The sequence below is a fragment of the Saccopteryx bilineata genome, chromosome X (assembly GCF_036850765.1).
Source record: "Saccopteryx bilineata isolate mSacBil1 chromosome X, mSacBil1_pri_phased_curated, whole genome shotgun sequence".
Taxonomy (NCBI): domain Eukaryota; kingdom Metazoa; phylum Chordata; class Mammalia; order Chiroptera; family Emballonuridae; genus Saccopteryx; species Saccopteryx bilineata.
In genome coordinates this window covers 120,539,798-120,557,212 of record NC_089502.1, presented here as the reverse complement: position 1 = coordinate 120,557,212, position 17,415 = coordinate 120,539,798, and the positions used below count along the sequence as shown (strand labels likewise).

The 17,415-nt window shown below is 38.2% G+C and overlaps 1 protein-coding gene across 5 annotated transcripts in view; it reads right to left on the bottom strand.

Annotated features, from left to right (window-relative positions):
• Window positions 1-17,415, bottom strand: part of DMD (dystrophin) — a 2,360,554-nt gene that overhangs the window by 401,650 nt on the left and 1,941,489 nt on the right. For all 5 annotated transcript variants that reach the window (XM_066250305.1, XM_066250306.1, XM_066250308.1 and 2 more), the window contains 2 exons: window positions 12,383-12,503; window positions 11,236-11,504 (listed from right to left, as the gene is read on the bottom strand). In XM_066250305.1, coding sequence (XP_066106402.1) covers window positions 11,236-11,504; window positions 12,383-12,503 — 390 coding nt within the window. The remainder of the gene's footprint in view (window positions 1-11,235; window positions 11,505-12,382; window positions 12,504-17,415) is intronic.

Genomic DNA, 17,415 nt, shown 5'->3' with positions numbered 1-17,415 from the left:
TGCCGCTGCTTAACTTAGTTAATGTAATCTTGTGTAAGGCGTTATATTGGTGCCAATGTTAACTGTGTAATTTTGAAGACTGTAATTGCCAAACATGACAGGAACACAGCAGGAGCCCACTCCTTGGGTTATTTGTTCTTAAATCATTCCGTCTTGTCCTTATCGTAGGAAAGTAGCATAACTGTGAACTTTAAACTTGTTACAAGTCTGGTAGATGTCAAAGGAAAATAAATATATATACGTTGGCTGTGTACTTCTATTTTCTAGGGATTTTCAGTTACATAAATAACTCATACATTTAGAACTGTTTCTAGTGAATGCGGCATAGGCACACACACCAAGCTACTAGAAATTCTTGGTCCTTCATCTTGGTACTAAATAATAATAATATTCCCAAGAAAATCGAGATGCCATTAATACAACTCCGAGTACAATTTTATTCATGAAATAAATTAAACATTCACACTCTATAATGAGATCATACTCCTTTGCATATAGGTTTTAACCTTATCATAAATAAATGAATGCTTGAGTTTTCAGATCTGTTACTGCTGGTAATACATTACTTACGTTTCTGCTTTGAATAGCCTTTTACTACCTAAGACTCTTAGGGAATAGTATTATAATTACCACCAGCCACAAACAGAACTTCTGGAATAAATCCTCAGTAAACAAGATTGGTATATTAAAGGATCAATTTTTTGATATGGTTGCTATCAAACAGTAGGAAGAATAATATTCTTTGGATAAATTTTTATTATCTAATTAAACACTTCTTTAGTAGAATAATGTTAGATGAACTCATTAGCTGAACATTTTGATTATCCATGTCCTTCTAAATAGCCCATGACCAGAGGAAGGGTTGTACAACTCTGATTTAATACAATAAACAATGGTAGCCAATTCTAGCTTCTTCTTTTATCCCAGTCCATCAAAGGAATAAAAAAAAGGGCCAAATTAAAATACGTTCAATAATTAAAAAAATGTTTCTTTTCCAACTGTTCTAAAGCCTTCTCCTATCTTTAAGCAAAGTTCATTTAGTAATTACCTTATTTAGGAAAGTAAAAGCAGAGGGAGGTTTCCTTTATTAAAGAAATGGCTCGACGCTTTGACTGTGGAAGGTATCTCAAAACAGACAGAAAGAAAGGGTGCTGAATGTCATTGATCCTCTCACCCACTGTTTGAAACTGTCTGCTTGGTTCCAATGTATACTACACTTACATAAGTTGTTTATGAAGAGCCAAATGAATAGTCTTCGCAATTGTTTTTGTTGGCATTTGGAAAGCTGACAAATGAATGAGGAGAAAATGGCAATTCTACATGAATTAGCTTTTAAGTCTCCCTAAGAGGCTAGTGCAGAACTTAATAAGAGACTTATTAGGAGAAGTAGGGCAACTTAATTCAGATTGATTATAGACTTCGGTGAAGACAGCTGGGGTTCAAATGAAACTGGAAAAGAACTTATATGCACTTCAAAGTATGCTAAGCAGATGTCTGAAACAATTACTCCGCACTGTCTTTCCAGAAGTTTCAAAGGCAGGATGGGTACGGCATGGTAAACGAAGCTTCTGTTTGCTTAAGTCGAGGTAGGGGCTTTAAAAAGGCAAGTAGCACTATCTAAAATCAGAAGCCATGGGTAAAGAACATGAGTCCATGTTTCTGTTCTCAGCAATTTGCTTTTAGTTCTATAAACAAGGAGGGAAATGAGAGAGAATACATGGGAACTAAGTAATAAGCTCTTTGGGCAACACTAATTTACAATTAATTTTACACTGAACAAATAATTTGGTCAGGAATTTTAAGAAGACTAACTTCCATTTTAGTTTCTAAGCTCTATTAAAGCCATCAATGACCATTTTATTAAAAAAAACTGTTCTTTTAAAGTACATAAGTGAGACTTTACTATAACATAATTTCCCATTCCCAGCTATCAAAGGCCAAATCACAAGCTTTTAAACATCACAATTGCATGCCTTTAAAACTAGATAAAACCCTGGTTATTCCATAGGACAGGCATTAGTTTCATATTTAATCCAGAGTTATAAAAGAGTGCATCTTTTTGTGTTTGTATTTTCTTCTTCATCAAAGGCTTATATAATACCCAGAGCATTTGTATAAAAACAACAGAAGCCTCCACAGAGCAATTCATTTCTGGTTAATGAAAATTAGCAAAATATTAGTAAATATTCCTCTTCCTACTAAGGGCAATACAACTCATTTATTTTGGAGATGTCATTCCTTTATTCAGAGTTGGGAGAGCTTACATATTTTGAATCATTCTTAGAGTTGTACTGTTTGTGACAGTTCTGTCTAACTATGCATCCTCTATCTCTATAAGGAAGAATTATAAACTTTCTTATAAAATTTACATATAGGAAAGGACTTAAAGTAGACTCATAAATGATACATATGCCAAAATTAATAAAATAATAATAAACCAAGCCATAGGGACTCTGGATAGTAGGCCTGAGAAGATGCATTTCCAAGGTTTCTTCTTAAATTTTTAGATGTAAATGTTGAACATAAATAAGTCAGGGCATTATGGTGACTTTGTCATAGTCCCTAGTCTACTACACACATCATTACATTAGCCTCAATTATAATTCTGAAAAAGTCTAATTAAAACATTTCATTGTAAGAACTTTAGGGAAAATCTCACAGAATCCCTGTCCTTGACTTTTCACAGTAAAAAATGTATGATAAAAGTCTGACAGAAGCCTGACCTGGGGTGGCACAGTGGATGGAGTGTCAATCTGGAACGTTGAAGTTGCCAGTTCAAAGTCCCAGGCTTGCCCAGTCAAGGCACATATGAAAAGCAACTATGAGTTGATGCTTCCTGTTCCCCCTTCTATCTCTCTCTCCTCTCTCTAAAATCAATAAATAAAATCTTTTAAAAAAGTCTGATAGAAAACATAAAATTTATAACTACATAAGTATAACTAATTTGCATATTCCAAGACAGCAACCTGGGAGACTTGAACTATGGTATGTGGAAAAACGGTGTTTCAAATCAAAAACCCAACTAAAGGCAACAAAATACTCTTGGCTCCTTGAAACAATATTTTAAAAATCAATCTGGAAGAATCAGAAAACCAAAACAGACCAATTACAACAATGAAATCGAAACAGTTATCAAAAAGCTCCCAACAAACAAAAGCCCGGAGTCTGATAGCTTTACAAGTGAATTCTACCAAATATTCAAAGAAGAACTAACTCCTATCCTTCTCAAGCTATTTCAAAAATTCAAGAGGAAGGAAGACTTCCAAGTTTCTTTTATGAGGTGAGCATAATTCTGATTCCAAAACCAGGCAAAGACAACACAAAAAGAGAAAATTATAGGCCAATATCCCTGATGCACCTAGATGCTAAAATCCTCAACAAAATATTAGCCAACTGGATCCAGCAATATATGAAAAAAATCATACACTATGATCACATAGCATTTATTCTGGGGAGGCAAGGCTGGTACAATATTCGCAAATCAATCAATGTGATTCATCACATAAACAAAAGGAAGGAGAAAAAACACATGATAATTTCAATAGATGCAGAAAAACATTTGATAAAATCCAGCACCCATTCATGATCAAAACTCTCAGCAAAGTGGGAATACAGGGAACATACCTCAACATGATAAAGGCCATCTATGACAAACCCACAGCCAACATCATACTCAGTGGACAAAAATTAAAATCAATCCCCTTAAGATCAGGAACAAGGCAGGGGTGCCCCCTTTCACCACTCTTATTCAACATAGCCCTGGAAGTCCTAGCCACAGAAGTCAGACAAGAAGAAATAAAATGCATCCAAATTGGAAAAGAAGTAAAACTATCATTATTTGCAGATGATATGATATTGTATATAGAAAATCCTAAAGTCTCAGTCAAAAAACTACTGGACCTGATAAATGAATTTGGCAAGCTGGCAGGATATAAAATTAATACTCAGAAATCAGAGACATTTTTATACATCAACAATGAACTGTCAGAGAAATTAAGGAAACAATCCCCTTCACTATTGCAACCAAAAAATAAAGTACCTAGGAGTACATTTAACCCAGGAGATAAAAGACTTGTACTCGGAAAATTATGAAACATTGATAAAGAAATCAAGGAAGATACAAACAAGTGGAAGCATATACCGTGCTCATGGTTAGGAAGAATAAACATCATTACAATGTCTATATTACCCAAAGCAATTTACAAATTCAATGCAATACCAATTAAAATACCAATGACATACTTCAAAGATATAGAACACATATTTCAAAAGTTTATATGGAACCAAAAAAGAACATGAATAGCTTCAGCAATCTTGAAAAGGAAGAATAAAGTGGGAGGTATTACACTTCATGATATCGTTATACTACAAGACCATTGTACTCAAAACAGCTAGGTACTGGCATAAGACCAGGCATATAGATCAATGGAACAGAACAGAGAACCCAGAAATCAACCCACAGCTTTATGGACAACTGATATTTGACAAAGGAGGTAAGAGCATACAATGGAGTAAAGACAGCCTCTTCAACAAATGGTGTTGGGAAAATTGGACAGCTACCTGCAAAAAAAATGAAACTAGACTACCAACTTAACACCATTCATAAAAATAAACTCAAAGTGGATAAAAGACTTAACTGTAAGCCGTGAAACCATAAGCATCTTAGAAGAAAACAGGCAGTAAGCTCTCCGACATCTCTCAAAGCAATATATTTGCTGATTTATCTCCACGGTCAAGTGAAATAAAAGACAGGATAAACAAATGGGACTATATCAAACTAAAAAGCTTTTGCACAGGTAAAGACAATAAGAACAGAATAAAAAGACGAACTACACAATGGGAAAACATATTCGACAATACGTCTGAAAAGGGGTTAATAACCAAAATTTATAAAGACCTTGTAAAACTCAACACCAGGAAGATAAACAATCCAATCAAAAAATGGGCAAAAGAAATGAATAGACTCTTCTCCAAAGAGGAAATACAGATGGCCAATAGGCATATAAAAAATGCTCACATCACTAATCATTAGAGAAATGCAAATTAAAACCACAGTGAGATATCACCTTACACCAGTCAGAATGGCGCTTATCAACAAAACAACACAGAATAAGTGCTGGCGAGGATGTGGAGAAAAGGGAACCCTCCTGTACTGCTGATGGGAATACAGACTGGTGCAGCCATGTAGAAAACAATATGGAGATTCCTCAAAAAATTAAAAATTGAACTGTCTTTTGATCCAGCTATCCCACTTTTAGGAATATACCCCAAGAACACCATAGCACTGTTTCAAAAGGAGAAATGCACCCCCATGTTTATGGCAGCATTGTTCACAATAGTGAAGATCTGGAAACAGCTCAAGTGTCTGTCAGTGGACGAGTGGATTAAAAAGCAGTGGTACATATATACAATGGAATACTATGGGGCCATGAACAAGAAGGAAATCTTATCTTTTGCGACAACATGGATGGACATGGAAACTATTATGTTAAGTGAAATAAGCCAGGCAGAGAAAGAAAAATATCATATGACCTCATTCATTTGAGGAATCCAATGAACAATGTGAACTGAGGAATGGAATTGAGAGAGAGGAGAGATCAAAGGGACCAGAGGAAAAGAGGACAGAGGGAAAGGGGATGATAGGATGGGATAAACCTGAAGCAAAGGGGGGGAGGGTGCTATGGGGAGGGAGCAAGGGACATGTTGAGGGGAATACGGGGGAGGGGGGATGCATTTGGGAAAGACTAGAATCTATGTAAACAGAATAAATTAAAATTAATAATAAAAGAACAAAACTGTGATATGTAAACTTTACGTTCAAAAGTGAATCTTCTTTATTAAAACCAGTCTATATATTCACTTATAAATCTCTGTAGAGCACCTAGTGATTAAAGGAGTTATTCAGATTCCCCATTACTATAAGAATAGCAAGACTATTTGTGTAGTCACATAAGCATTGGTATTATTTCCAGTACAGTGAGAGATAATGAGCCTGTCTTTAAAATCTTTGATAAGTAGCATAAATCAAGAATTTTAAAAATAAAGACACATTTAAAATTTAAATTTGATTCTAGTGGTTATTCCTATAAAAGCTATATTTGGAAGGCTGAGATTCGCTTAGTCAACATTAACACTATATTCCTTAAAGGAGTATAGTATATATGTATACTGTTTTGAAGATGATTAGCTAGCAATAATGCCATTTCCAAAGTGTCCCAGGACTTAGGTGTTGTTGTTTTGTCATTCTCTGAACCCCAAAGCCACATTTGCTAACGGGAATGATATTAACGCCAGATACTACACAAACACACATTCCATAGTTATTTCTTGAACAAATGAGCTCAGAATAGAGGTAGACATTATGAGAGAGTCACTCAGGGTGATGAAAATGAACTAAGATGGGTCTATAAAATGTTCTTCTGGCTGCATGCCTAGCTCTTAGTTCGGAGTCCCCTACAGTGTGGAACTTCTGAGACCTTTAATTGCTGAGTAGAAAAACAGGAACAGTGCTTTTAAATATGCTTCTTCTTCTTTTCAAAGTAAGTTTGAATCAAATTCAGCTCTTATAAGCTACCACTACCACAGCTTCTGTGTTTCAAACCTGGTGGTGTTGAAATGCAACTGAGAAAAAGGATTTATTTTACTTTCATGGCAAAATTAAGGGGAGTTATTGAAGGGAAATGACTACATGTGATTTCACGTAATCCGTAACTTTAAAATAGGCATGATATAGTCATATAATACTGGGTTAGAAACCAAAATAATTGCATCAATTAGGACCAGTACATAAATATATTTTTTTTCTTCTTTTCCCAAGTGAGAGGAGGGGAGATATAGAGACAGACTCCTGCATGCGCCCCAACTGGGATCCACCCAGTAACCCTCGTCTGGGGCCAACGCTCTGCCCATCTGGGGCCATGCTTACAACTGAGCTATTTTTAGCACCTGAGGTGGAGGCTCCACAGAGCCATACTCAGTGCCAGGGGCTGATGCACTTGAACCAATTGAGCCATGACTGTGGGAGGGGAAGAGAGAGAGAAAGAGAGAGAGGAGAGAGGGTGGGATGAAGAAGATGGTCACTTTTCTTGTGTGCCCTAATCAGAAATTGAACCTGGGACATCCACATGCTGGGCCAACGCTCTACCATTATGCAACTGGCCAGGGTCCATAAATATTCTTAAATTTTTAAAAAATATATTGGGGTAATATTGGTTAATAAAAGAATACAGGCTTAGGTATATAATTCTATAATACATTGTCTATATTGCACCGTGTGTTCACCAACCCAAGTCAAGTCTTCTTCCATCACTGTCTCTCTACCCTCTTCCAAGTACATAAATATTCTGATGGTTATTATAACTTAAGCATATCTATATTTGAGAAAGACAGAAGTGTTGAGATGATATATAATATAATATATAATATATAAGTGATATAATATATATAATATATTATAACACATATTATATTATATATATGTTCCTTTTATATTACATACAATATATAATATACATTTTATATCTATATATGTTCTTTTTAAAGGAATATTTAATGTATATACATTCTGTTATTATTTAGGTCAGAATGAGAGTCTTCCCAATGCGGGTATAAGGAAATGAATCTGGTCTTAGGATCAAGAACAGGTAAGAGAGAGGAACCGAAAGGAAACTGCAAATAGGGTTGGCTCTAGGCTAGCTGATATTTAAGCTGTTCTTTTTTAGTTGGGTTTTGTTATTAAATCATGCTGCATAAATTTTCCACCTATATTTAATATCCTACAAATGCTCCTGTAGGACAGGTTTGGCTACAAATAAATCCTGTTATGTCTGCTCTAAAGGCTATATATTCAGCCACTTAATTGATTTATTACCCAACATAGTTCCTCTGAGACATTCTCCTAAACTTATTTATCATTCTGGGGGGAAACTTTTAAAATCTTAGTTCCCATATATTTGGATAAAAATACTATTTTTAATGCTGAACAAATAGGAAGTAATACATTTCAAAAAATTATTTTAATTTTCATGTAGACAGCTATAAATGTTAGACATGGGGTAACAGAATGTTGAGGTATGAGAGATTTTAGAAGTTTTAAAGCTAAGTTTTAAATTAAAAAAATTTCCACTGTTGTTTTAATGCAAAGCTAATCAAATAAACATTAGACTATAGGCTTCATGAGGGCCAAGACCAAAGTCTGATTTATTCATAACTAATTATAGCACATTGTACTGTGGCTCATGAACAACTGAGGAGTAAAAGAATAAAGACGCTGAAATAGAGTCCTTTTATGCTGCTTGGAATGCAAAGATGTACAGTGTCATCCTTGTTCCTAGGAACCTCACTTTCTCTGGGAGAAACGGAAGTACGTAAGCGACTTGGTATAATATATGTGAGACTGGAGTGTGACAGTTTAAACACGTGTGCTGACCTATGAATGCACTGAATTGAGAGCCATTTCTTCTGTGGGGTGGGATGTGGGAGGAGGAGACACTTGGGGAAAATGACAAAGGCAGGTGCCATTTCAGTTGGGCCTTGGGGACTGAATGGAAGTTCAGATTAGATAGGGGGAGCCAGGCAGAGAGAAGAGCATATGCAAAGGTAGAGAGTTACAAAAAAAAAAAAAGATGGCCTATTTAGATAAAGGGGTGGTATGGTCAGAATGGACTCAATGGTCCAGAGGAGGGGAGCACCAGTCAGGAAGGGAAGCCCAGGCTGGGAAGAGATGGGCCATCCTTCGTTCACTGGACTTCATTCTCAGACAGGCAGTCCCCTGCAAGGAGTGTGGGTTACAGTTATAAGAACATCACTAACGCAGAAATATCAATAAAGAAATGGTTCGTTCATTCATCAAATATTTTAAATGTACTGTTTCTGGTTTGCCAGGTACTCTGACCAGGAATGCAAGTTTAATATGTCAAATATGACAATCTGAGTAACAGACCCTGGAGCTCAGAGTAGGACATGGTGGAAAAAGAGAAGAGAAAATATAAGAGCAATATTCTGAGATAAAATGAGCAATCAAGTGCAGTCCGTGAAAATGTGAACAGATTTAAGGATGGACTTCAAGTTTCTGGCCTGAGCAACTTGTTGGATTATTTATCCATTAACTGAAATAATGAAACGGAGAAGAAAGGGCAGGTAAAAGCAGCAGGGAGATGGACAAACAAACAGGAGAATGAATGAACTTGGTCTCAGAATGGTTGTATTTTTATTCTAATGGCCTATGGGTTAGAAGACAGAAAAGAGATCCAGACTAGAAACTCCGATTTGTCACCATTTTAAACTGGGAGCATTTATACAATAAAAAGAACCAGGTTGAAGTGAGAAATTTGGGCACACCAACCTTTGAAGGTGAGGTAGTATTTCACAATTAAGGAAAACAGAAGAGGTGTGTGTGTGGGGGGGAGAACATGGATGGGACAGTGCCAGGAAAGGCAAGGGAGAAAGAACCTTCCAGAATGAGGGCACGGCAGACATGCCATGCCAAGCACAGGTGGAAATTCACTTATTTTGGATTTATATCTGGGAGGATGTCTGTTGGTTTTGACACTAGATGGGTAAACAAAATATGTTTTAAGTTGTTAGTTTTCACAGTGATGCTCTGTAATACATATATTCTTTCTCTCTAAAGATATTTATTAACTTTGTGCCACAAGGAGATACAGCTTTGGTCTCATGGACAGCATTCCAGATAATAGCATGGTGGTTATGAGAGGGGAAGGGGGTGCGAGAGGGAGAAGGGGCTCAAATATATGGTGACGGAAAGGGACCAAACTTTGGGCGGTGGGCACATGATAAAAGAATATACAGATGTCATATTATAAAGCTGTACACCTAAAATTTAATGTTACTAATCAATGTTACCCCAATAAATGTAGTTTAAAAAAGTGTTTCAAATATAATAATGACATTTCCTGCAGCGGAATAATACAATTCAAAATTCTATTAAACACATTGCCTTCTAAGGGAAGGCCAATGTTAACAGCCATAACAGTACCATAAACTCACCCAAGTCACATAATTTTGTTAGTGAAAGGACTAAAATCTAGACTCCGGGCTCATGACTAAGTTTTGTCTATTTTCCTACTCTTGTACTAAATACCACAATGAATGCACATGTGAACACACATACACACACAGACCCCCACACACACATGTCCATTAGACCACTTTGTTACTGAGGAGCCACTGAGCCACTTCACCCGCAGGTGTTGTAAAGTACTAAAAACTACAGAATTAATATTAATATTTTAAGAGGCTTGGAGAACATTTTATTAATTTGGGTTAAGGTGTGCAGAGAAGTTGTGAGAATAGTCTCTGTACTGTGTGATTGGCATAGTCAGGATGGCCCTTGGCACTGTATTGTAAATGCAAAGGGGAGGAAAACATGGATCCCCAGACATTCCACCACACCTGTGGGGAAAAGGGTGAATGACTAGTCAGGTACAGGAAGAGAAAAGCCAAAATAAACCTTTTCTTATAACTATGAGCCATTTGCGGGCATCTGTCCCCACGGAAACTACCTCTCCTATATAAATGTGTGTGGTTAACACGTGTGACTCTGGACAGAGAGATGGCAGATGAACACTAGATAATATGGGAATGCCTTTTAATATGTAAAGAGACATCTTTCTGCCATTGTGTTGACTTGTAAATTTTGTTTTCTCCAAAATAATGTATAGCTTGCAAATTGAACGTGGTCCTATCATGTTAAAGGACATGTGACTATAACCAATAGTGGTGGTAAGGGGCTCCTAATTGCAATTTTTGCTTCTGTACTTCCCACTTACAAAACTATAAAAAACAAGTAGAACAAAGGGCCGGCGCACTCTCCGCCAGACCTCTGTCAGAGTTCCCGCCGCTTGGCCAAGCTAGACAATAAAGCTTTGTGTGTAAATTGACGGACTTTGTTCGTGTCTTCAATGTTTCGGGTCCCTCCGGATTAGGATTAACAGTTACAAACACTTAAATTGATTGCCTAATAGCAAGACTAAAATAATGTTTTGCCTTGTAACTTTCTACTATTTCATTTTATCTTATTGAAGACAGACGATTCAGCCTTCTCTTGAAGCAAATACCACTTGCAAGAAGACTAAACCCGTGAAAGACGGACTGATTCCCAAGGCCTCCAACCCTTCCCTTGAGCTCTGTGAGAAGACAGTCCTGCACTAGGGCTCAGATGAGAACCTCTCTGGAGTCCCCCAGGGGGCCCCAATGCAAAGTAGTAGATGGTACCTTGACTTTTTCGAGGTGATCTTGGAGAGAGTCAATGAGGAGATCACCCACGGGCTGCCAGGATCCTCTGATCACCTCAGCTTGACGCAGCTTGATGTCCAGCTCGTCGGTGGCTTCCTGCAGGGCCTGGAGCCTCTCGAGGGCCTCGTCGAGCTTCCTCTGCCAGTCCGCGGAGTGCAGGTTCAGTTTCTCCCACTCAGTGTTGACCTCCTCGGCCTGCTTCCGCAGGAGCCGTGTCACATTCTGGGCTTTTTCTTCAGGAGGCAGTTCTAAATTGGTAATGCGACAGGTTTTAGGCCACATTCATTTTTGTTAGAAAAAAACAACGCATCATTGAAAAGGTCATAGTGGAAAAAAAAGAGTCGAGTTTAACTGGAGGCCAACCTACAGATGAATGGCTCTTTAGCACTTTGGCATAAGTTTTGATATACCGTATTTCCCCATGTATAAGACACCTTTTTAGAAAAATCTGGGGTCTAAAAACTGGGTGTGTCTTATACAGTGGTTGTAGATTTTTTTTACTTGCATTTCCTGCTTTTTTGCACTTGATGAATAGTTGTATGAATTTTATGGCGAATAAAACTTGAGTTCAATAACTTTATGCAATACATTTTTTCCCCAAATTTCGGTCCCCCAAATTAAGGTGCATCTTATACATGGCAGCGTCTTCTACATAAGGAAATACAGTAATCCAATACATTTGAAGTCTGTCTTCCCGAGTGTGTTTGTTCTACCTTCCCTCAATCAGGTAGTCCAAGATTCATTTACGCTAGTGAGGAGAAAAATGTTAGGGTGCACACACAAGCTCTAATTTATTTCGGTTAGGTTCTTAAATTGAAAATTAGCTTGGTCTTTGTAATAGTAGGATTCCTCCTCACAGATAATTCTTTTGTTTATTATTTTCTAAATGTCTCAATAGCTGATCACTAATCTCTCTTAATGCTCCTGTATGAATGTGCAAACATATTTATGTGCGGTGGTTTGTAACTCCTTATTCTTTTTCAACATTTAAGTGTAATTTGAATCAATTCTATTTAACCTAGAAAGTACAAGAGCTATCCAGACCCTGGCAGCTAGAATGGATGGGCTGCTCTGTCACTACTGATCTTTCTATCAATATGTTATTACAGTTCCCACATTCAATTACCTCTGGGCTCCTGGTAGGGTTTCTCTATTCCTTCCAATGGCTGCTCTGTCAGAAATATCCGCACAGTCTCCAGAGTGCTCATAATGACTGGTTCTTTCATTTTCAGTTCCCTCTTGAAGGCCTGTGGGATGAAATGAAAAGAAATGCTTATTTGGCTTGTGACGTTCTTCTCAAAATTAATCCTGGGGGCTCAGAACTTGGTTATGAAATTCCCAGGTTAATTCCTATCTCTTTTGTTTTATAGACCGAGAGTTCTAAAATGATCAAGGCTACAGGGATCTATCTGTTAATCAGGAAACAACTGTGTTTGGAAACTGTTCTGGAGAGCATGGGAAGGCTTTCCAGGTATGTTAATGCCCTTTCATTAAGAGTGATATTTTTATATAACCTGACCGCCAAAACTGCAAATCTAGTGCTAAAGTCACAAGACATATATGGCAAAATCCTAACAGGGCTGATAGAAAATTGCTCATATCCAAAGGAATGGATATCTAGAACATAATGGAAAGCCTGAATAGACATTTAGAAGAACTCAGGCTGTGATGAAGTATAAAACCAGTCCAATTCAAAATCACATTAATTTTGCCTATATGTCTGACAATGAATAAAACAATATATATATTAATAGTAAACTAGGGAAAAAAACTCAATACTTAAAAAAATACCCATTGCATTATTTGTTGTGACTTCTTTGAGAAAGGTAGAAATGCTTAGAGATATACTGGTGGTAGAAATTGTGGAAACAATTTTCTATAAATGGATAGATTTAAAATAGGTTTCTTGAGGCCATTTGGTTATCAACTTTAATCTCTAGTATGCAATCTTCCTTGCTACAGGGAGTTAAAAGAAAAGCAAAATTCATAGTTTCTGTCTTCAAGAAGTTTCTGAACCATAAGAAGAAGGAAAACTGACAGACTTGTATAAGAGTAAAAACAATAAAATTCATATATAATTGAGGGCTAAGGGTTATGAGACATTGTGTGAGGCTGAGATAAAGCAACGGATACTATGAAACCACTGAAGATCGATAACAACCCAGATTCTGCAATATCAGAAGTGAAGATGCTAATGAAGTAGGAAGCACCATCTAAATGCTAATAGAGCAGTGTAAAAACTAGAATAATAATTGCTCTGATATAGGGCTTAATCGCTCATATCTTTAAAAAATTCTATCCTATTTTAGTAGAGTTACCTACTGAATTTAAGCCCTCTTCTCTTCCTAGGAGAGAAATTATCAGCTCCTTTAAACTTCAGATATGTTGTTATAGGAGTTCTCTAGAACTGTATTGTGTGACACATTTACAAATAAAATCCTAATGGTGTTCACCATTCAAAGGAATTCTGACCTGGGCCGGTTCACCCCTCCTTAGGCAACCTGGTGGTCCCCCGCTCCCGGGAGGTCACCATATTGATGCTGAACTTAGTGCGGACACCCAATCGGCATAGCACACTACAGCCCAGAACTCCTGGGCTCAAGCCATCCTCCTGCCTCAGCCTCCCGAGTAGCTGGGACTACAGGCGCGCGCCACCACGCCCGGCTCAAAGGAATTCTGAGTCTGATACTTTGTAAAATGATTCATCTTCCATAGTTATTTACAATTCAGTAGAGAGAGGCAAGGTGTTTAAGCCAAAATAATGAAATTCTATAAGCAGAATATTAGCATTCAGCCGGGGGATAGAGATGTAATTACCATAGAGTGGGAAGTTCTTGTACCCTTGAAATCATACTGAGTATGTGGGTTATTTATTCTGCTCACAGGTATGTCTGATTTCCTCTCTAATATTTCATTTGAAATCTCTCTTTCTCTGTATTTACAGTTCTTGTATTTATTTATTTTCTCATATATATAATTTTTCCAACTACAAGACAATTATTATTTTGCCTAGTCTTTCTATTTGGACTTGACAAGAGGCAACTGATACTGACATGACTAATTATAAAATTAGCAACGGCTCCCTTTATTGAACTACTGTGTGTCAGTGGTTGTACTAGAGACGAGAAATACAAGGCTGAATGCAAAATAGCCCTTGTCAGTTAAGATCTTACAGTATATAATGGAAGAGTCAAACCCATATATGACTTCAATAAAATGTGCAAAGTGCTCCAGGCTTGCACTCTATGGGAAAGGAAATCAGAAAAGTTTTCCTAGAGAAGATAGTATTCACACAGAATTCTAAAGCATGAACGTGAGCTAGCCAGGAAATATCAGGCCAGAGAAAGAGGAAAAAAATAAAACAAAAACGCAGGTAGGAAGACAGGGGACATACAGTAATACAGTGCTGCATATATATAAATAGTTTGCCAGGTGGGCCAGTGTTTCTAGAACACAAAGTATAAAGAGAGGCTATGAAGCAGGACATTGTGATCTCATACTATATTAGGCCTTAAAGCCAGAATTTGAAGCTAGCTCAACCTCTGACCATATATATGCCTTGCTAAGAAGCCTAGGCATTCTGTGGCAGGTAATCAGGAACCTTTGAAAGGATTTAGGCAGGGGCGTGGACTGGGAATGTGTGTGTTTCAGATCTCCTTGACGTGAATACAGAGTATGTATTTCCGGAGGGCAGAAATAAAACCAGAGACCAGTTAGGAGGCAATTGCAAGAATTCAGTGCAAGATTATGAAGATCTGAGCCAGGGAAACAGTACCAGATAAAAAGAAAAACAGAGATAGAGCAGGGAACTATTCAGAGAGTAGAGATGTGAGAATTTGTTACCTAAATAGATAAGAGAGAGGATGAAGACGTGACTCCTAGTTTCTAGGTTGATTAGAGGAGTGAAGGCCGAGTGCAACTGAACTAAATGTGAGAAAATAAAGTCTGGATGTCTCAGTATAACTATAAAATGTTCTAGCCTCCTGATGGCCTTCCCAGACCATGGAAATTATATTTGGATTCATTTGTCTAGTTAATTTCTCTGACCCAAGAGGGCCAAATGGTCACAACCTTGAGTAGGTTCCTAAGCTAAGCTCCCAGTTGTCAGAAAGACTGGAGTGTTACCCCTCTAGGAATGTTTATTTAAAAATATATATATCTATGTACAGCCCTGGAGATATTTCTAGGTTGTAAGACCTGAGACACTTGGGGCTAGCAGGTACCTGGAGAAGCTGGAATTAGGACATAGGCCCATTGTGTTTTCAAGGAGACCCTTTCAGAAGAAGGGAACAACTGCCTCCTTCTCCTTTATAAGCAGAGAAAACAAACTTTTGTTTCCTGGCCTTTCATCTATGGAGTACCCAGCCACTAATGCGGGGAGCTTTTCATCCGCTCTTGTCCTATCTCCCTAAGGGTAAGACTCGGGCAAAGGGAAGGGGGTAGTGATGATATTTACTGTTAAGTAATTAAAAGAAAATTGTTTCTGGTCCAGAACACTTCATATTCACATTTGGGATCAAATTAATAAAGATGAATATTAAAAACCCAATACTAATATGAAGGCAAATCTATATGGAAAACAGAGTAAGGGGGTGTGAAATGCTCAGCTTGGAGAGGTAATATTCATTCCAGAAGGGAATAAATATGTCTCATGTTTAGGGAGAAGAAAAGAGCTTTAAGAGTCAGTCTCTTGCCTGACCAGGCAGTAGTGTAGTGGATAGAGCATTGGACTGGGACACTGAGGATCCAGGTTCAAAACCCCGAGGTTGCCAGCTTGAGCATGGGCTCACCAGCGTGGCATGGGAACATAGACATGACCCCATGGTGGCTGGCTTGTGCCCAAAGGTCGCTGGCCTGAAGCCCAAGGTTACTGGCTGGAGCCCAAGGTCACTGGCTTGAGCAACTGGTCACTGGCTTGGCTGGAGCAGCCCCCTCCTCAAGGCACATATGAGAAAGCAATCAATGAACAACTAGTGTTGCAACTACGAATTTATGCTTCTTATCTCTCTCCCTTTCTGTCTGTGCCTATCTGTCCCCAGCCCTACACTTAAAAAAGTCTCTCACTGAGCTAATATCCACTGAGTGCCTATGATTATGCATATAGGCAAGGATTAAAATGACATAAGTAGATAACATTGCTCAGTCAATAGAGTGGGCTGAGAAGAAAATCCTAGAGACTATAAAGACGTGATAGGCAGACAGAGAAATTGGATTTCATGAAAGGCCAAAAAGGAATGGATAGGTAGAAAGATTAGAGGAAATGAGGACTATAGAACCAGTGAAGAGAGAGTGACAGCTAGAGAGGAAAAGAGTAACAGAGAGTACCCAATCATGACACGCAGAGGCAAAGCAAAATCAGCACTGGGAATCGTATGCGGGACCTGGAAGAGCAGTTTCAGTGCGGGGCAGGAGCCTCAGAGGCAAGGGTGAGTTGAGGAGTGAGTGGGAGAAGAAGGAGTAGGTATTTCAAATCAAAACTATTTTTGTGATATATATATATTTGAGAGTGCAAAGACAAAGAGAGGCAGGAAGAGGGTCACAAGATAAAGCAGGGGTCCCCAAACTATGGCCCGCGGGCCACATGCGGCCCCCTGAGGCCATTTATCCAGCCCCCACCGCACTTCCGGAAGGGGCACCTCTTTCATTGGTGGTCAGTGAGAGGAGCATAGTTCCCATTGAAATACTGGTCAGTTTGTTGATTTAAATTTACTTGTTCTTTATTTTAAATGTTATATTTGTTCCTGTTTTGTTTTTTTACTTTAAAATAAGATATGTGCAGTGTGCATAGGGATTTGTTCATAGTTTTTTTATAGTCCGGCCCTCCAATGGTCTGAGGGACAGTGAGCTGGCCCCCTGTGTAAAAAGTTTGGGGACCCCTGAGATAAAGGGAAGGCATGTTCTTTGAAGGACAGAAATGGTTTAAACATAGACTGAAACATGGAAGCTAGGAGAAGGGTAACCGCCACCCTCATTTGCCAGGTACTGAGGTGCATATTGTGATGTGGGACCTTCAATGTTGAAACAGGGACAATCTCTGGCAAACCAGGACAGCTGGTCACCATAGCAGAGAGGGCTGTGCTAACGACTTAGACAGGAGAGTGTGGAAATAATCGATGGAGCAAGGTCTATGAAATAAGGAAATAGATCCTAAAGGTCATG